The 20,559-nt window shown below is 45.6% G+C and overlaps 1 protein-coding gene across 2 annotated transcripts in view; it reads left to right on the top strand.

Moving 5' to 3' along the window:
- The window catches only part of SLC6A11 (solute carrier family 6 member 11), a 132,195-nt gene that overhangs the window by 49,725 nt on the left and 61,911 nt on the right, over positions 1-20,559 (top strand). The window contains exon 6 of one of the 2 annotated variants that reach the window (XM_058725994.1): positions 12,866-13,000. The exons of the other annotated variant lie outside the window; for it this stretch is intronic. Coding sequence (XP_058581977.1) covers positions 12,866-13,000 — 135 coding nt within the window. The remainder of the gene's footprint in view (positions 1-12,865; positions 13,001-20,559) is intronic. 2 annotated transcript variants of the gene reach the window in all.

Below are 20,559 nucleotides of genomic sequence, written 5' to 3'. Positions count from 1 at the left end.
AACTGGCTGATAAATTGATGGAAAGAATGAGTGAAGAAATGAGTCTGTGAAAGAGACTAAAAAAAAAAATCATGCGGAATGGAAACAGGAAACCAGAGGCATCATCTAATGAGGGAAAGCGAAAGCTGCAAAATTGGAGGACACGTGCTAAGAAATTACTGAGTTTGACCTAATAGGTGTGCCTGGTGTCTTCTGGGGTGGCTGCTGAGTGGAGAGGTGGCAGACAGAAGGTGGGTCTCCATCAACAGAGGCAAGTGTAGATTCTTCTTTCAAGTCATAAAGCTGTTTTGGAGGGAGCATTTTGCAGCCACAGGTGGCCTAGGTGGGATCCGTGTTGTTCAGGACTCCTAAGGCAGACCCGGGAAAACCGCAGGTGATTGGCCTGTGGGCTGATGGGAAGTGGTTTGTCTTAGAGAACAGGTGATGCAGGATCCATGCAGGATCCAGGCAGCTCTTTCTGACTGAGACACATTCCCTGAATGTTGGCTCTCCTCTCCACACCTCCATTGCCAAGAGGAAGCGTGTTAAAGACTAGCGTAAGAGGATGTAGTGTGGTGCTTCTCGTCTGACAGCCTCCCCACAACCCTGCCTGGGATTTAATGGTGTGCTTTAATGGTGCTCTTGGTCTCCATGGTGACACCAGCCTTCTAGTCCAAGAGAGATGGATGGGGTTTAAATCATTATTAGCCAAGGTACCAAGTGTGTTTTCCAGGCAGTAAATAATAGCTCCTAAAGCTCTTGTAAGCTTGGCTGGGCACTGCATGGAATATTTATGTCATTTGAGCTTGTCTGGGGATTTGTTTTCATTTTTGTGGTCTTTATGGTGGAGCTATGTAAAAATCAATAGCATTGCCTCTCTAGTTAATCTTAATTCACCATGAAATAGGCTTAAACACTAGACTCCCCCATCCAGTGATTTTTAGATATCCCGTGGACAAAGATTTGAATCGGGCTCAACCGTCTTAATGAGCATGGTTGCTATTTAAGTACCTTGTCACCTCTGGGCCCCCAGCTTTTCTACTACCATGCAAAGCTGGTTTCTTTCCCTGGAGATGATGGTCCCAGGCTGAAGCACCCCACGTGCTCCATGTCCTGACAGTTCTTTCTTGATCTGAGGAATGCATTCACACAGTACATTCTAGATCAGGACTCTTTAGAGCAATAGGGACAGTCTGTCTCCCTTCGCAGCCCAGGCCCATGAAGAGCTCTCTAGCTACACCACTGCCACCTGAGCTGCCTGCTCCCTCATCAGAGTGATGTGTTCCTGAGCTCCCGCTGCTACTACTGAATGGGTCCACCATTATGGCTGTCCATGTCTAGGGCTGGCTTGTATGCCCTTATAGGCAGGGGTCCGACTCATTCATCAGCATGCTTTCCAAAAACAGCAGAGGGCCTGACACACAGTGGGCTCAATAAATGGCTGGTGAATTGAATTAGAAAGCTCTTAATCCTCAGATGGAGAGGCTCAAAGTGAGAACTGTTTACATTTAAGGCCTGTTGCAGACACATGGGATTATATCCTGTTTTGTTCCATTTGTTCTTTCTGGGTTATTGAGGTCATAATGTGTTCATTCACCCACTATTTAGTCTGTGTAGGCCTTTGTGAAAAGCATTCAGAGCCTGCGAAGGTGAATAAGGCGCTTGCCCTTCGGTGAATCCCACTTTAGAAGGAGAGGCAGGTGTACGAGAAGGTAGAATGGTATCAGAGCTAAGTGAAAGAAGGCTGGGAGGCTGTTTGCTATGAGCCAATGTGTGAAGTTTCTGTGCCTGGTATTGTGTAGGCATTGGTTCATTTAATTCTCACCCTTAACCATAAGAGGTAGGAACTGTTATCCATATTCCATAGAGTTAAGAGCCCAAGGCTCAAAGGGATTGAGTTAATTGGCTGTATGATTATCCCCATTGTATAGAAGAAAATATCAAGACCTAGAAAGACAATAACTTGCCAAAAGTAGGTCATGTACACAGAAAGTGCCAGAGGCGGGATTTGAGCTTGGTTATTCTGCTGTCAAGGTTGATCCCCCTATACTGCCCCCATGTGCTGTAGGCTAAGGAAGGAGGATTTCATCCTGTAGCCTAATGCTGATTCCTGAAAGACATGGTAATTGACCAGTCTTGAAGGTTGGCAAGATTTTGTTAACTAGAAAAGGGGGAAAGGACCTTCCAGGTGAAGAGAATGACAAAAGCAAAGCTTACACCCATGAGAGTGCAGGGTTTGTTCGGGGACCACAGGGAAATGTGTGAGATGAAGCGGGTTGCATTGTAAGGCCACTTGAATTCACTATGGGGCTGTGTAGTGGTTGAGTGCTGGTTTTGGAGCCAGACAGATCTGAGCTTGAATCCTGTTTTTTCTGTTTAACCATGAGCTAAATACTCAGCTTCTGGGCGCCTCACTTTCCACTTCTGTGAAAGGGGAAATGATAATGGTTTTTATCTTATAGAACTGGATAACATAAGAAGGAAGCATGTAGAACCAGCAATAAGTGTTAGTCCTGTCATTATTAGGGATCTCCTGATTTTCCATTTCTCCTGAACAGAGCACTTTTCCCTCTTAATCCCTCTGTTCCAACCAGCATACCCCTGATTGGTAAATAATAAAACCATGGGATCTCCAAGTTGGACTAGTCCATGGGTGTACATGATCTTTATGGCCCCAACCATTAACAAGAAGAAAGAGTAACACCATTCCTAAGATGTTTGGTTCTGTGCTACCATGCCCCAACCCCTGAAGATGCCTTATTGATCTAATCTTTTCTTCATAACCTATGAGGGCTGGCAGTGGCATTTTTGGGTCAGAATCTGAGAAGTCTTAGCAAATTTCCCCCCATAAACTGTACCTGATCCCCCAACAGCCACATACCCCTCAATGGGGAGCCCCCAGGCTCCTTTCTCACTGGGTTCCCGAAGCCTCATGAGGGTTGGCAATGCTTATTGTCCTTGGCTTCCCCTGAAAGTCTGGCTCCCCCCTTTCACAGGGCAAGCTTTGTCCCTGTGATGACACAGCTGGGACCCATCCTTCCCTTCACTGCAGCCTTTCAGTCCCTTCTATTCTTTTAATTTGGAACTTGGTCTTAGGGGGTTTTATCCTGGTATAATTTCTCCTTTTACATCTAAGAACTGTTTGCACCCTGCCCCCTTCAGTGACCATAGCTGTTGGCTGGAGTCAGGACTCCAGAGGATTCTCACCCATAATGGCCACTTTGGCTTATTCCTACCTCTCTCTAGCCTTCATTTCAGAGTCTGGCTGCTGCACCCCCTCACAGTGGCTATGTGCACTTCCCTTCTGTTCTGATGTTTTTCTTATCTCTGGTCCTCTTCACCTAGATTGTCCCAGCCAATGATTTACTACCTCTTTACACCAGCCTTCTGCTTTCTGCTGCCCCAACAATGCTCTTCACTCCCATTGTTAATGAGAGGATCCCATAAGGGTTTTCAAGAGCCACTCTCCTGCCCCCACCCCCACCCTTACCGCCGAGACAGAGATGACTCCAGCCTCTTTGTTTACATTCTTGAACCCCCAGATATGTTGATTTCTACTGGCCAAAGCTACTCACTCACTGGGCTGGAGGGACATTGCTTATTGACCTAGTGATGCAAAGGCAGTCACAGTTTTTCCAATTATTGAGCAGTGTCTGTGTGGCAGTTGCCTTGCATGGTGATCTCAAATTCTCACATCAACCTTTGAAATAAGTGTTATCCTCATTTCACACATGAAGAGGACAGGGGCTCAGGAAGACCTCAGAGAGCTTCTAACCCATGTATGCACCTTTTGACTTGATGATGGGATCCACACCAAATTTGGCTACTCACCCTGTCAGGCTCATTCTAAACTGTGACAGAGAAGGTTAAAACAGTGGTTTGTTAGAAATGGCGATCTCTTTGACAGGTCTGTTTTAACTGCTCTTTTAATTTTACGGACTGGACCTTTCTGAAGACTTCCTGACTGTATTTGTTGCCATTCCTGGTTGATTCCAGGTGTGGAAGGATGGTGGCTCTGAAGAGTCTACCTTCAGGATTCTCAGGTCATCCTTGGAATCTTCTTTTCATTCTGAGTAGAAAGGAATAAGGTGGATCATTTGGGCTAGTGCCTTCAGTTAAGAAAAAATGATACAGACTTAGAGCAGGACAGGGCCTATCCAAGATCACAGAGGCAATCCGTGGTTAGATATTTAGGTTACATGTTGGACTTCTTACAACGGAGACCTCAAAGAGCAGTAGTGGAAAGAACGTGTATTTCTCTCTACCATAACAGTCCAGGTATAAGCTGCCTGCTGTTGGGGACCCAGGCTGTTTCTGTTCTGTTGCCATGTTTTTCTTCATTTCCTATTTCTTTTAGAATGGTTGCCCTCATTTCCATGGTCTAAGATTTCTCACAACTTGGTCTTCATTCCAGCCTGTGGGATGGGCAAGAGGAGAAGAATAGGATACAGCTCTTCCCTTTAAAGATACAACCTGGAATTTGTACATAGTGTAGTCACATGGCCACACCTAGCTGCCAAGGGGGTCTGGGAAATGTTGCCTTTATTCTAGACAGCCATGGATCCAATCAAAAATAGGAGTTTTGTTACTGCAGAAAAAGGGAATGCAAATCTTGAAAGGGGGCCCATGTTCTCTGCCACTATGGTAAAATGGGGACTAGAGCTAGCTCATCCCACCCTGCTTGCTGCCTCCAGTTCTAACCCTGTCCCTCTCAATCCAGATCTAGGACAGTACCCTGAAACATGGGTCCCAAGGCTGGCTGGTGATTTTAGGCTCCACACATGGACTAACTTTCATAGATAAAGATACACCACAAATTACTGCATAAAAATTATAACTTCAGCTTCCCAAGGAAATATGTCTGCATTGCTGAAATGCTGTTATTTCCTTGAATAGTGAATATCTTTGCTATACTCTTGTGAAAACGTGGCTCCATCCACCTATTTAGAATTTGATTGCTAGAACAGAATGTTTTTTTCTTCATTTCCTATTTCTGTTAGAATGGTCTAAGGATAATGTCTCTAAAAAGGGTGAAGAGGCCAGATGTGTTCATGGTGACATCCCTCCTTCAGATCCACATTCTCCTAGAACCTTGTTTTGAGAGATCAGTAACATCCTCTGGGAGATCATACCAGACTATTTGGTGCCTGCTATGGTGTCCCTACCTAGGGATTCAGGTAGTTTTCCCTCAAAAACCGGCACTGGGGAAAATCTGTTGATATTAAAAACATTGATTCTCTAAGGATTGCAATCATATGTAATGGGCATATGTACCCTACACACAGAGGCAAGCCCAGCTAGAATGGAAGGGGTGGGGGGAAGGCTAGACTAATACAATGTTTCCCACACTGGGGTGGTAGGCTACGATGAGTTGCTGGCAAAAGTCAAGAAAACTGGACCTTTGAAGTTAAGGACAGACAGAGGGAGAAACAGGAGTTGAAAATAGGAAGGCATGTCTGGCCAGGTTTATGGCATGGAGCACAGCTTGTATGGTAGAGAGAGCTGACTTCTGATTACTTACCGTTCTGTGACCTGGCACAATCCACTTCTTTCTTTAATCCTCAAGTGCTTTTGTTTTTTGTTTGTTTGTTTTTGTCTACAAAATGGGGCCAGAACCTATTCGACTGGCATGAAGATCAGTCAGAGATAGTATACGACACATCTTTGGCACCTGGTGGTGCCTCAATTACCAACAGCATCTTCCAAGGCCCTGGGTAGCTGGCTCTCAGAAGGTTCAGCCTAAATTAGAGTCAGGACCTTGGATAGCTCTACAAATCCTGGTCCTTTGAAAGGGTTGTGGTTAATCCTGGACTGTTCTAGAAAACATTGTGGTTGCTGGGCAGGACCCCAGCGATCATCCATGTGATCTATCCCACAAATATGGGAAGTGTTTTTTTCTACTGGCAGTCCACAGGATGATTTTAGTGATACATGAACCTGGATTAAAGAACATCCGATTACATAATGAGATAATATTCCCTTTCCATGTTGCTTAAGGCAAAAGGTACAGTTAACTGCTTCATCTTTTAGCACCTCCTTGACACTTGCTACTCTTGGTTTTGAACAGAGAGAGAACATAGCCCAGACTCTGACTGAGCCTTTGGCTATAATTTAATCATGCTTTGTTTTCATTGCATTTATTTTTGCATTCACCTTCTATATTTGTCATTAGAGATAATGGTTTTCTGTTTATGGGGGTAATTCAGTTTTTCCATTACATATATTTATTGAACATAAGAGAGAATATTGAATTATAGAAAATATTAAGTAAATAATACAAAAGTATACATATATATGGCAAAAAAAATTGAGAAAATGGTATAAAGATGATTGAAGCTTGGATTAGTTCATCCCTTCCTCTTGTGGATGGTAAAGTGCCAGCCCAGAGAGGCAATGGAACTTGCTCAAGCCACTTATTATATTGGATCTTCTGACCCTGTGGTTCTATGTCTTTGCCCCACACCAGCCTGCTTTCCCAAAGCCTTTTGAACAAGGCTCAACTTTCCAATTGACCCCATTATCCTGGAAAACTTAGGGAGGGGCAGCCTTTCTGCAACTTTTGTCATGTTCTCAATGATCAGACAGCCTCCCTGCTATGAAATAAATAGCTGTGTCCTGGAAGTAGGGGGAAAATGCTCCACAATTCCAGTATTGGAATGCAAATGAGCAATTAGAGTCAATTAAAACAGGATACAGTATAATTACCACCAAGTGTGCTAACCTTTATATTCAAGAGGACTTGACCTGCTGAAAGGAAATTAAACAATAGTAAAAAACAAAACAAAACCTCTTCCTTAACCAAGGGGGATGTGCTTGGGGCAGGAGCCTCACTTCAGGGGCCTCTGAGGTCTGACAGATTAGACCCTCCTTCCCTCACACCCAACAACTCTCTGGGTCTGAGCTACCAGCCAGACTTGATGGTACCTTGTCAGTGACTTTTATGCCCATCACCAAACACTGCATATTTTAGCTAAGTGCACAAGCCCTGCTTGGCTCTTCCAGAGACTCCTGTAGCCTTGGGCATCTTGAAAGCCATGCTGAACTTTGCTGCAAAGTACCTTGTACCTGCACTTCCTTGACCTCTGCATCTGAACTGATCTGTCTTTTAAAGCCAGATCTCTTACTTCCTTATTTATAAACACTCCTCTGAAAATCCGATTCGATTTTCTGAATCCCATTTTATGCGGACCCAGCGTTTCCTACAGAGGAAGCACACGGTAGTGTTGTGAAACCCTGCAGCCTAACCTTGGGGTCCCAGACCTCAGCCTGCTTATTTGTTCATCCATCCACCAAATGTTTATTGAGCTTGTTTTATGTACCTTGTGCCGTCCTGGGCACTGTGGACACAGCAGGGAAAGTAAAAGACAAAACTCCCTTTCCTCAAGGAGCTTATGTTTTAGAAATCTGACACTTACAAGGTGATAAAACAGCGGGTGGAGAGCAGCTAGAGGGGACCAGAGAGCACTGGAGTGACAGGGATGTGTGTGTGGTGGGGGAGGGAGTCAGGGAGGAAGTGGCACTCCAGCTCTCCGTAACAGGTGGGCAGATGGCATGGCTTATAGGTTTAGAGGGTGGATCCTGAGCTGAGACTGAGGTACAGTAGTCCGGCCCCCCGCCCCTTATTCATGGTTTTGATCTCTGCAGTTTCAGTTCCTCCTTGGAAGCAGATGATCCTCCTCCTGATGTCAGAAGGTCAATAGTAGCCTAATGCTATGTCACAGTAGTCTAGGTCATTCACCTTGCTTCTCTTCACACAGGCACGTTATCATCTCACAGCATCACAAGAGGGATAAGTATAGTACAGTGAGGTATTTTGGGAGAGAGAGACCACATTCACTTAACTTTTATTGCAGTATATTGTTATAATTGTTCTAGTTTATTCTTAATGTTCGTTAATGTGTTTAATCTCTTACTGTGACTAATTTATTAATTAAATTTTATCATAGGTATGTACATACAGGAAAAAACATAGTATATATAAGGTTCAGTCCTACCTGTCTGGATCTTGGAACATATCCCCCATGGATAAGGGTGAGTGGGGGCTTATAGTACTTCAGAAACACCATTCTGGGCTTCAGCTGCCTGACGTATAAAGTAGGTAGGACAATGGTATCACACCTGGATGGCAGGGTCCCTGACTTTGAGGAGTCCTCAGCCTTGTGGGGATTCAAACACACCCAGGAGGAACACCTGGGGCTGGATAGTACAAATAGAAGAAGGCACAAAAAGATAAGGAGGCCTTGAAGGAGCCTGGCACGCTTTCCAAGGGTGAGGAACCTGGTACAGCAGAGGACAAAGTAGTTGGGGGAAGGATAGAGACTGATCAAGTCACACAGCAAGCCAGGGAAGCCCAAGATTTGAATGCAGGGTCATCTGACTCAAAGCCTAATCCTTTGCGCTATATCCCACGGCCTTCAATGTGTGGTTGGGGAGGGCAGATTCAGAGAAGCAGGAAGACACATGCTGAATTCATAGTTTTGAAACTTGCCTGCAGTGTGGACAGAGTGGGGCTGGTGCATGACTGAGAAGAAAGATAATGAAAGGCTTTGGTGGTGGGGCTGAAGAGGGGGTGTAATTTCAGAATATAGTTGGAGATCAAGTTGGTGGGTCTTAATACCACTGATTGAATGGGGACACAGCTCAGGAAAGAGGGGAGGCAGACTCCAGCTTGAACACCTGGAGGACAACCCAGGGGACAGTATTCTCAGCCCACTTCTACATTGTTGGCTAGTTCCACATCTTCCCTGCCTGACTCAGCCTCTCCCATTCCTGCTTATCATTGGAGACCCAGCTGCAACTCCACTGTCGGCACCCAAAGGCCGAATCCATTCACAAAGAACCTTCCAGCCTGTCTCTCTAGCTTCCTTTTCCTGTTTCACACTGCTCCTTTGGGTGTTATGACCCCAGGAATCCCATTCAGGTATGCACATTCAGCAGGTCTTTCCTTAAACACGAGATCTGGGGCTTACCACTCTGGGCACAGGGACTAAGGACCTGCAGGAGACTATGAAGGCATAAATGAAAAGTGGGCTAGATCAAGGGTAGAAGATAGTGGGTTTCTTCCCAGCTGATTATGGAGCTGCCTGGAGTACTGTGGAGGGTTCTGAGGCTGTGTCCATGCTTAGCTGCACAGAGTATTGTGATCGATTAGTGATGTCTGCCATGAACACAGCAGGGATAGGGCAGGGTAAATGCCATTTATGTACAATTTCTTAATGACAAGATCTGTATTGTATGGACAATCTACAGCTATTCTCAGGAAAAATCAAAGATGATATCCCAATGGCTGGTATAACTGAGGGCAGAAACAAATCAGAAGGGGGCTGTTAAGAGAACCAGGACCAGTGTCAGATACAGGCTGTCCTCAGCATTGCATTTTCAACTTTCATACCACTCTCCACTTGTGTCCATTACATAATGATGCCCCTAAACCACCTTTTGTTCCCTGACTTGAGGCTCTCAAACCTCAGCTCACAAAGGGATTTTTCTAGCTAATGCCTGCTAGCCAGTGGTTTCGTTTTGGCAGCCTAAGTCATTGTCTGTACTGTGGTCTTTGAGCAGTTCATCTGAATATTTTATTTCCCTTATGGTTTTATTTTAAAAAACGTAAAAATGAAGGCATGGATACCAGTGGAGGGAGGGTAGTTCTCCTCAATGTAATGTAGAAGCAGAACATGCATTTAGAACTTTAAACAATGGAGTTACTTCAAAATAATTGTTATCTATTTAATAAATCATACTACTGTGGTCATTGAGGAGTAGTCTGCTATGTATGCTGCTGAGGGCATAGTGAGGGTGCATTTGGCCAGGTTATAAGTGACCCCTTAATGTTCACTCAAAAACAGACCAGGTGGAGGGGCGCCTGAGTGCTCAGTTGGTTGAGTATCCAACTTGTCTCCTGATTTTGACTCAGGTCATGATCCCAGGGTCCTAGGATCCAGTGCCACATCAGGCTTCACGCTCAGCCTAAGATTCTGTCTCTCCCTCTGCCCCTCTACCTTGCTTGCTTGTGTGTGCACTCTTTCGCTCTCTCTATCAAAAAAAAAAAAAAAAAAAAGACCAGGTGGAGTATAACCAACAAGTTAAGGTGGTCCCACAGAGTAAAGATAAAGTCCTATGATTTTCACTTGTTCTATTTTATAGGATAACATTCTTTTCCTTACATTTTGTGAGCATTGGGGGTTAAGATAGATATGTCATCCTTCGGGGCCTGGGCATTCTGGATAATTAATCTTCTGCCATACTACAGAGACAAAAGTGGAAATTATGCAATTAAAAGCAATAGATTGTAGCTTCCTCCTGTCTTTTCACAGACATAAGACAGTTGACCACGGTGTGGGGGTTCATTTTGAAGGAAGATACTCAAGAATTTATATGAAATGCTGAAGATCCACGCAAGATTGCGTCTGTAAGGCTAAGAGAAATGGGAGCTTTTATACCACGATGAGCTGTCTGGGCAGGAACCGTCAACCCTATTGACTGCTGGCCTCTCATTTTTGACTATTAGTATCAGCTGTTGGCTCTGATTCTTATACATCTGACTTGCATTCACCCGGATTACAGTGTATGTTACAGCAAGAGGTTGTTTGAAATAACTGACATGTCAGTAGAGCTGACTGTTGGTTTGGAAACAGGATGCTTAACTGGCTGGGGCAGGGCTGTGAGTAGGCTGAGGATGCTGCCAGCACTGTGGGCCAAGGACAGTGTCTGGACGAAACAGCCCAGTCCTCCAGATGTGAGCTCCAGGACCCAATGACACCACCCTCTGCTGGTTCTTATTTCTTGTTTTTGAGGACTGGGTTTAAATCCCTGCTTTGTCACCAACTGAATGACTTACATTTGCATTTGTGTAAAGTATGGACTCTTACTTTTTTGTTTGAAGGTTAAGTGCAAAGAAGCAATACCTTTTTTTGTTACTGCTTTGCAATGTTCCTGTCCCCTTTAGTCCCTCTAATGCGTATATGACCATTCTTCAGTGAAGTAATAGCCCAGTTAACACAAGGATCACTGGGTGTCCTGCCATAAATAGCATCTCTATTTCAGTTTTTCGAAGATGTTAATTTATATGAAAATAAAAAACAATACAAGGAAAAATTCAAGTTACATAAATGTAACTATTTCCATTGTCATGTGTAAAGTGGCTGGCATTTAGTAAGATTTTATTCTCTTCTTCCCTCTGTCCCCGTTTCCCATGTCCTGAACTCCTTTATGGTCCAATACCTGGATCACCTCCTTGGAGAAGCCCTCCCTGACTGCCTCTGTAATTAGCTACTCTTTGGTCCTCCATCCTGTATACTCCGCTGATTACATAATGCATTAATTATCTACTTACCTACATGTCTGTCTTTTCTACCAGAGCGGGGCCTCTTGAGGCAGAAACTTCCATTTCGAGACTTATTTGCATATTCCAGAGTCTAGCTCAGCGCTTGGTGCATAGGAGTATTTTTGGTGAGTGAGTGAGTAAGTAGGTGGATGAGTGAGTAAATGAATGAATGCAAAAACTGAGTGAGGGACTAGACCACTGGTAAAAGAAACCCTGAGCTGGGAAGGGTTTCAACTAGAAGAATTAAGATTGTAGGTCACACAGCACAAGTACTTTAGCAGGGAAGTCTGAGTCTCTGAACCATCCAAAAGCTGGTACACATATCTGTGTCTGTGCACCTTTGGGGGAAGAGAGGAGAGTCTGTAGCTGTCCTCAGATTCTCAGAGACATCCATGGCCCCCAAATGTTGACAAGTTGCTGATGTAAACAGATGGAACAGTCAGGCCCCACCGAGAGGGCACAACGAAGTGATTACAGAAGAGATGTGACAAAGGAGGAAAAATCAGACCTGGAGACACCAAGTCCTGCATGGACCTCAAGGAGAGGTTGTGGCCCAAGGACAGGATAGAGTCTTAAGGGTGTTGCTATTTGCTTATAAGCAGTGCTTGTGTGAGGAAACCCAGGGAAGATTCTGTTTCTTGTACAGAATCTGTGGGCTAAAAAGGGCTGCTCAGTTTGCTGGTTTCAATCACTGGCCTCCAGGCACACCAAGCAGAAATGATCCCAGGCAAACACTGGGTCTTTCTTGTCCCAAATAGCTTCCCTCCCCCATTTCCCTGCACTTTTCTCTTCTCTTCTCTTCTCTTCTCTTCTCTTCTCTTCTCTTCTCTTCTCTTCTCTTCTCTTCTCTTCTCTTCTCAGTATGTATGTATGTATTTATTTATTTAGAGAGGGCATGTGAGCAGGGGAGGGGCAGAGAGAGAGATAGAGAGGGAATCCCAAGCAGGCTCCACACTGTCAGCACAGAGCCCAAGGTGGGGCTTGATCTCTCAAACCCTGAGATCACGACCTGAGTCAAAGTCAAGAGTCAGACACTCAACCGACTGGGCCACCCAGGTGCCCCTCCCCTGCATCTTTCTATTCTATCCTTGGCTGTGAAAACTTGATTATCATTAAGAGCAGTCTTTTTAAAAAATGTGGGCCATGGCCCATTGGTGAATCATGACGTAAATTTAGAGGGTCATGACCAGCCTTATGAAAACATGAAATAGAATATGATAGAAAATATTGAGTGCATCACACATGTAAGAGTGAGTATCATGTGGGACGTCCTGTTTCAGCTCAATATGTATGGGATTTTGATATCATATGTATTTCCTTTTGTGGGTTGTGGTCACAAATGATTGATAAGCACCGGTCTCAAGCATCATTGTAGGCATTCACAAGATACTCACTGAAAGGCCAGGCCCCTGAGTGGACAGTGGTGAGAGATGAGGTGGGAGAAGAAGCCACGTTGGGGTTCTACACTGGAAAGTCCTCTGCTCCTGGCCAGAAGTTAGGGCTCTGCCACATTGCCCACCACCATCACCCCTTCTTGATTCTTTCCTCTCCTCCCCTGGGCAGGTTGTATACGTCACTGCAACATTTCCCTATATCATGCTTCTGATCCTCCTGATCCGAGGGGTCACCTTGCCCGGGGCCTCCGAAGGCATCAAGTTCTACCTGTATCCTGACCTCTCCCGGCTCTCCGACCCACAGGTAAAGTTGCTTGCTTCGTGTCCAGTTGCCTGTCACCACTGGGACGCCCTCTGCCAGCCTCTGCTGCCAACCACAGGGGCTTAGCAGCTGGCTGAGCATGTAGAAGTCCATGGACCCCTTCTCACAATAATCATTTTCCATGCATAAATTAAATGCCTAGGAAATCCAATATATTGAAATACAACCATCAAAACATCAACAAAAGACAAATTTGTGGCATGTAATAATATATGTGCTTGTTTATCAATACATTAAAGAGCAAGATCCAGCAACAGGTCCTATGATTTTTATGGCTTCAAAGTCAGGGTGAGCATAAATGATGTGTGGAGATATCTACACTGTGATATGAAAGTATCTGAGATTTCTACTGCTGACAATTCTGCAGTTTGTTGTCTATATTCATAATTGAAGAAATGCTAAATTTGTTAGAGGTAAGTGTAAACAGAAAGTTTTTCCTCCTGCCTAAGATCACAGATCTCCCAGCCATGCATCTCAGTGAGACCAACTGGGTCTTTGTTGGTGATTGATTTTCCTTGTGGATGCAGCTTGCAGAAAGAAAATAATTGGTGAAAACTGGCTCACCTCTTAGTTGTGTCCGGTAAGGCGTTGGTTGTGCTGAATCTTGGATAGTGACTGTTTATACCTAAGCTTCTCTAAGTGGGCAGTGATGGTGTTCCCAGGTGTATGTTAGACAAGAGGTGAAAACAGACATCTTGCAGGCCCAGAAATGCTCAACCTCACTACTTGTTAGAAGCTCCTGGGACCTTTTGAAAAATCCCAATTCCCAGAGTGTAGCCCAGACCAATTAAATTAAATTTTCTGGGGGTGGTTCCCAGGTATCAGTGTTTCCTAAAGGCCATCAGGTAAATCCAGGGTGTCAGATAATGTGCTCAAAGACATCTGATGGCTGAGGAGACATCCATGTTTATTTAATTGAAGTATAGTTGATATACAATGTTATATTAGTTTCAGCTGTACAACATAGTGATTCTGGCATTTTTATACATTGCAAAGTGATCACCCTGGTAAATCTAGCTACCATCTGTCAGCGTACACAGTTGTTATATATTATCAACTATATTCCATATAGTGTACGTTGTATCCCTCTGACTTATTTATTTTATAACTGGAAGTTTGTACCTTTTAATCCCCTTCTGCTATTTTGCCTACCCCCATCCCAGCAACCACTAGATTGTTCTCTGTATCTTGGAGTCTGTTTCTGTTTTGTTTTGTTAATTTTTTTTGGATTCAACATATAAGCAAAATCATACAGTATTTGTGTTTCTCTGACTTATTTCACTTAAATAATACCCCCAGGTCCATCCATGTTGTTGCAAATGGCAAGATTGCATTCTTCTTTGTGACTGAATAGTATTCCGTTATATCTGTGTACCATATTTTCTTTATCCATTTGTCAATCAGCGGACACTTGGGCTGCTTTTATAATTTGGCTATTGTAAATAATGCCGTGATGATCAAAGAGGCACCCATATTTCTATTAAAATGAACATAGATACATCATGCATTAGAATGTAGAATCTGCATTCATAGTAGATGAGACTGCAGGAAACTCCGAGTCTGCAGTCTGTAGCTTCCAGCCACCCCATTAGGAGAACGTGGGTGGAAAGGTTTATGGAGGGCGAGTTATTGCAGCTCAGGTGTAGCTCATTACACTGATTAAGGTCCATGGTGAAGTGGCAACGTGTGCTCGTTTCTTCTCAGTTTGCTGTGCCGTGAGGGGCCCCTGAGGCTCGGGGCACCACCGGGCACCTGATGCAGCATCCTGAGTTGCAGGCAGAATCCCTAGGAAGAAGGAAATTAGCTCCTGACTGTTGGCCTCACCAACTCCAACCTCCGATGGCAAAGGCTCAGTTGGAGAGTGAGTTTTGGAAAACGTATTTCCAGAATCACTGGTCTGTGCCTTTTTGTCAGATCCACAAATTCTTGACCCAGTACAGATTTCGTGTTCTTTCCTCTGCTCACAGGTTTCCTTATCCTGTTCCTCAGGGTCTGTCAGGAAGGAGATCCTGGGCATCACCCACATTTTCCAAACCTAACTGATCATCGGAACACCTTGGAACATGTTAAGAATGCAGTTTTGGGGGTATGTGATGGCACCTGCCTATTTATATAATTAGGAAGCTGCCGAGGAGATTCTGATGATCAGAAAAGTTTGGGAAGAGCCAGCCAACACTTACGACCGTAGAGCCCTATCTACACATATACACATGTACCACAAACGCACATACCCACACACAGAACAGAGGTGAAGCCAGGTGTTCACCATTCACACTGTCTGCCTCATCATCCCAGTTTCCTGCCATCTCTCTTCTTCTCAGGCTTCGGCTCCCAGGCCAGCACTCACTTGCAAGGCTGTTCTGAGGAATGGCCACTTGGAGTCGTGGTACGAACATTGGGCCAGCAGTCAGGACCTGGCTTTCCTCGGGCTCTGCTGCTGATCCTAAGTGACCTTGGACAGGTTCCTTCTCTTTTTCTCCTTCTGGGCCTTCATTTTCCCATGAAGGCAAGAAAAGGTTGATTTCATTCAGCAGGTTCAAAGTAGATTCTGAGATGCCTGCATTTCCCATGAACATGGGTTGACTGATAGACTTACAGGCCACCTTCAGCCCTCTGCCCATTTTTGTAAATAAAGTCTTATTGGAACACAGCCTTGTTGCTTATTTTTCCCCATATTGTTTGGCTGCTCAAAGGCATAACTCAGAGGCAGAGATGAGTAGCTGAGACAGAAACCATATGACCCCTATGCCCCGCCCCCTACCACATTGAATGACTCACTAGAGGGGCTCAGAGGACTCAGAGCAGTCATACTCTTTAATACAGCTTATGTCCAGCATCAGCAAGAGAAAAAGACACATCACATCAAGTCGGGAGGAATCCATGCATAGGCTTCCCACAGTCACCTGCCAGGAGGAGCCACACAGAACGTGTTCCTTCTTGCAGCATCAAAATGCAGCAGCATGTGGGCAGTATTTCTCCCCAGAGGAGATTGGTCAGGACTTGGGTTTTTAATGGGGAAGTTTTATTAAGTGCGCAGGTACTTTGTGGCCATGTGATTGATCACACGGTCTCCAGGAGGAAAGCAGATACTCACCGTAAGTTGCATTGCTTGTACAAATAGTCCAGGCAAGCTGGCACAGCAGAATTCAGTGCCCCTGGCATACAAAATGACGGTGTGACTTAGTACCAGGGGAATATCTTAGCTAAGTTCCCAGATAACAGCCAAGAGGCAATCCTGCCAGCAGGCCCTTTGGGATAGGAACATCAGGTCTGCTGTGGTAACTCTTTGCCGCACACTGGCAAAACGTAAAATATTTACTATTTGGGCTATTCTAGAAAAAAGTGCTAATTTTGAGCTGCAGAACCCTCAAATGCCTGTAAGGGGAGACTTGTTGGCCTCTGATCTCTGCTTGACTCCCTCACTCTACCCATGTTGCTCTCTGCCTCGGCTGCCACCAGCCTGGTCCAGACACCACCATCTCCCCCTTGACAGTAGCCTCCTAACTGGTCTTCCAGGAATGTCCCTTAACCCCTTGGTCCTGTGGGCCACTCTCATTCAGCAGCAGAGTGATCTTTTTGAAATCTAAATCTGACAGGCATCTCTTGGCTTAAATCCTTTCTGGGGTTCCCTGTGGTCTTTGGTAGGGCCTCCAAGGGCTTCCTTGAGCTGTCTCCTTGCTGCATCCCCATCATTTCTCCCCCTCTCTCAGTTCATGCCAGATACTGGCCTTCTTTCTGCCTCAGGACCTTTGCACATGTTACTTCTCTGCTAAGAATGCTCCCTCTTTCCTCCCCAGACCCTCCTGCACCTTGCCCAACATCCACTCATCCTTTAGGACTCAGTTTAAACATCACTTTTTCAGGCAAGTCTTTCCCAACTGCTAACCATGCACCCCCTAGTATTTCATACTTATTTTCCAAAGCGCTTACCATGTTTGCAGGGAAATATTTATATATGTATATACATGTATGTATGTATTACATGTGTGATTTGTTTAATGTCCATTCATTTGCTTGACAGATATTTACTAAGTGCCTGTTCTGTATCAGAGATTATTATAGGTATCAGGGATATATAGCAGTGGACGTTGAACAAAATAATGATCCCTTCCCCAAGAAGTTTATATGCCAGTCAAAGAAGAAAGCAGTGAACAGAATAAAAAATAAAATATGCAGTCCATTAAATGGCGACAAGACCCAAAGAGGCCAAGGATGGAGTGGCAAGGAGAGTCCTTAAGAGAGGGTGGATACAAAGTTCCTCCCAGAGAAGACAGCTTGGAAGCAAGGTCTGTATCTGTTTTTCCCACCATTGTATCTCCAATCCCTAGCTAGCTCAGTGCGTGGGACATAATCGGTGCTCAATAAATGTTTGCTGAATGACTGTAAGAGCCAAAGCTATTTTGAGATTTTTGAAGAAAGATTCTGTTGCTTTAGCCAAAAATTTAAAAACCTCCAGCTCACCAGATCTGTGAGTTGTAATGTTTTTTGATTCTCCTTGTGTGAGCATGCCCACCAAAAGGAACAGAGATAGTTAATTGGGATAGAGGTAAGGATAGTGACCGCAAGAAGGAAGGGTAAACAAAATTCCATGTAACTGGTGTCTTTGGAAGCTGGAGTGTGTTGCGGGAAGGGCCCAACATGGCTGAGAAGAGAGGTGGGGGTAGCCCTGAGCCTGCTTTCTGTCTGCTCTGGGGGCTGAAGGGCTGGTGTTGGGGTGTATAGTAACCTGGAATCTGTGGAGGGGTCTTGATAACTCCTCGAACTTTGGAGGCTAGCACATCACACAGATTCGTCTCGGCGTGCTGAGGGAAGAAGGCAGCCTGTGCGTGGGTCAGTAGAATCACAGTACCCCAGCTAGAATGTCCACTCAGATAGATCCAGGTCAGAGAGGCTGAGCTACTTTTCTGTGGCCACACAGCAGCTCAGTGGCCCAATTAGGACTTAGAGCCCAGGGTTTCTGGGCTCTGAATGAAGGAAGGTAAGATCTAAAGAAAAAATGACAGATCCACACCAAGAAGTTTTAAGTGTTCCTATTTGTGCACACCCCAGGCCATGAACCATTGGGAAGGCCCAGGCTGGAAATCCTGCTCTCCCGTTACAGTTCGTGTGGCCTCTAGCAAGGCTCCTCCCTCTCTGGGACCTGGTCATGTCTTCCCTAGAATGAGGGTCACAGGTTGTAGTTGCCTGCCCCATCAGATGGCTGTGAAGGTGAAGTGCAATGACCCAGTTAGTGGAAGAATGTTTTTTCTTTTTGCAGTTACGTATTTTAATGTGCATTAGAAAAAAAAAACCTGGGACATCCATCAACCGTATCAGAACCATGACTTCATAGTTATTGCTGGAGTGAAGCTGTATCTATATACACTTTACACACACACACACACACACATGCTACACATTTACATACATGAATGAGGTAAGGAGCAAGGTTAATTTACAAGCAGCTATCAAATAAATACTAGAATGAACATGGACTTGGCAAAAATAGTACAGGGTGAAGACAGGTGTGCTGAGGTTTGGGACACGGCTGGGGGTGGAGAATCATCCTGAAGTAGCGTTAGGACTTCAGGTAGCCACATGGTCCCGCTCAAGACAACTGAGGCATGGCTCTCAGAAGTAGAGAAAGTAGGTCAGGAGAGCTGTCAGCCAGAAATACTTAATCAGGAGATCAGGAAATGGCTCAGCCTCTTGGTGGTTTTCTCCTTTTATCAAGTCCTTGTTGTGACTAATGAACCTGACTTAGTTTCCCATTTGTGCTTCAGAACGCACCAGGAAGAAAGACTCCCAGAAAGGCCTGGCCGCTTGGCTTGTCTACGAGTGTGAACAACCCTTGTTTCTTCGGGGTGATCTAGAAGTTGCAGTGGTCAGGCTTCCCGCAGCTACGAGGGACTAAAAGGTTGATGGTGGACCTATCAGAGTGTCTCTTGTGTGTGAACCAATGGGAAGGATAGGTGATGGGGGTGGTGAGCTGAGGAGTCGGGCTGGTCAGAGGGGAGGCTGCTGGACACATTCAGACCTCCAGCCTCAGAGACTCATTGGGTCCCTGCACTGCTCCAGCCATTCCCAGAGTGTGGGCGTGGTCTCAGAGGGACTGGGGGCCACCAGGGAGTGAAATAAGCCCTTACTGGGAGTCCTCCCCAGGCTGCCAACTCCATGAGGAAAGGGATCGCGACCGTCCTGTGTACCCCTCACCTGTCACCAGAGCCCAGCAAAGCTGTTCCATATCTTATCTCACGGATATTTATAGCATGCCTACCTCTGCCAGGCAGTCAGTATATAAATGAGTAAGAGCACTCTGTGACTGGGTGGGCTTCCCTCCCTGGAAGAAGGAAGAGGGTTGGAGGAGATCGGAGCTTTGCATCCTTCCTTTGGTCTGTTGAGAAGAATGTGCACCTTGTTCTTGGTGATGGTCCTTGTGCCAAAGCCTGTGAATAACTCCTGCCTTCTACATACTAGGGCAGATCTAAAGGGGCTGCATCCATGCCATCACTCTCCGTCTTTTGCTTCCTGGGGGCTTACATGGGTGGGGACTTCACAGGAGGGCTGATAGCTGATGCTCTGGGTGCTAAATGGAACCCCCAGCTTGCCTTCTCTCTCCTGCAGCTGGAAAAGCCAGCCCTGTCCCAATGCTCCAGGAATAGCTATGGGGCTCACATGTTATCATCACAGCTTTACCTCCCTGAAGCCATGTTTGGAATTTGGTAAAGTTGGGGGCCTGGGGTGGGAGGGCTTGCCTGTACAGGTCAGCAGAAGGAGGACAGGCAATGACCCACCTGAGGAACCCACCTCAGGGGGGTGCCTTCTACCCCATAGGAAACTCTTGCTTCCTGGATCCCATATCCTGGCCGGAGTGACAGCAAGGTGGGGCCTCTCCGTGATCCAGGATCTCCATTAATTCCAGACCCAGACTCCAGCCCCCCTTCCCTGCTGCTTATAAGGGGTTCAGACATGCATGTGTGCTGTGTCATTTGTGTTTCTAAAGGGGCACAGGTTCCTGACTGATGCAACGCTCTGGACCCCAGCTCCCAGGGCCTTAAGGGAAAAATCCTTTTGAGGGGTGCTCCTGAGCCCTCTGGGCTTGTGTGGCATTCTGCCTGTGTAGTCTTCTGTCTGAAGACTAATTAAGTCTTGATCTGGACAGGCAGATGCATTCATAGCGGCCCCCTCCTTCTATCTCCCCAGCCAGTGAGGCAGGAGAACTCCAAAAAGCATGTAAAGAGAACTCAGTTGTAGGGAGCCTGGGAGCCAAGAACACCTTCCTCACAGGGTAACTGTGAAGTCCAGAGAGAGAGCCATGGAAGTTATTTTAAGGTCTAAAGGGCTGTGTGCCCTACTGTTGTAGTCTCCGTGAAGGCTTCCTGACCACCTTGTATAAAATCATGCTCTCCACCCTGCACATCCTGTCTACACACCCACCCACCCCCCCCAGCTTTGGTTTTCGCCATGACACTTGCCAACATCTAAGACACCTTTCATTTTGTGTCACCATACTCCACTCACTAGAATGTTAGCTCCAGGAGGGCAGAGGATTGATCTGTTGC

The sequence above is a fragment of the Neofelis nebulosa genome, chromosome 4 (assembly GCF_028018385.1).
Source record: "Neofelis nebulosa isolate mNeoNeb1 chromosome 4, mNeoNeb1.pri, whole genome shotgun sequence".
Classification (NCBI taxonomy): Eukaryota; Metazoa; Chordata; class Mammalia; order Carnivora; family Felidae; genus Neofelis; species Neofelis nebulosa.
The sequence above is the reverse complement of the archived record's forward strand: the minus strand, read 5'-3'. Positions and strand labels throughout refer to the sequence as shown.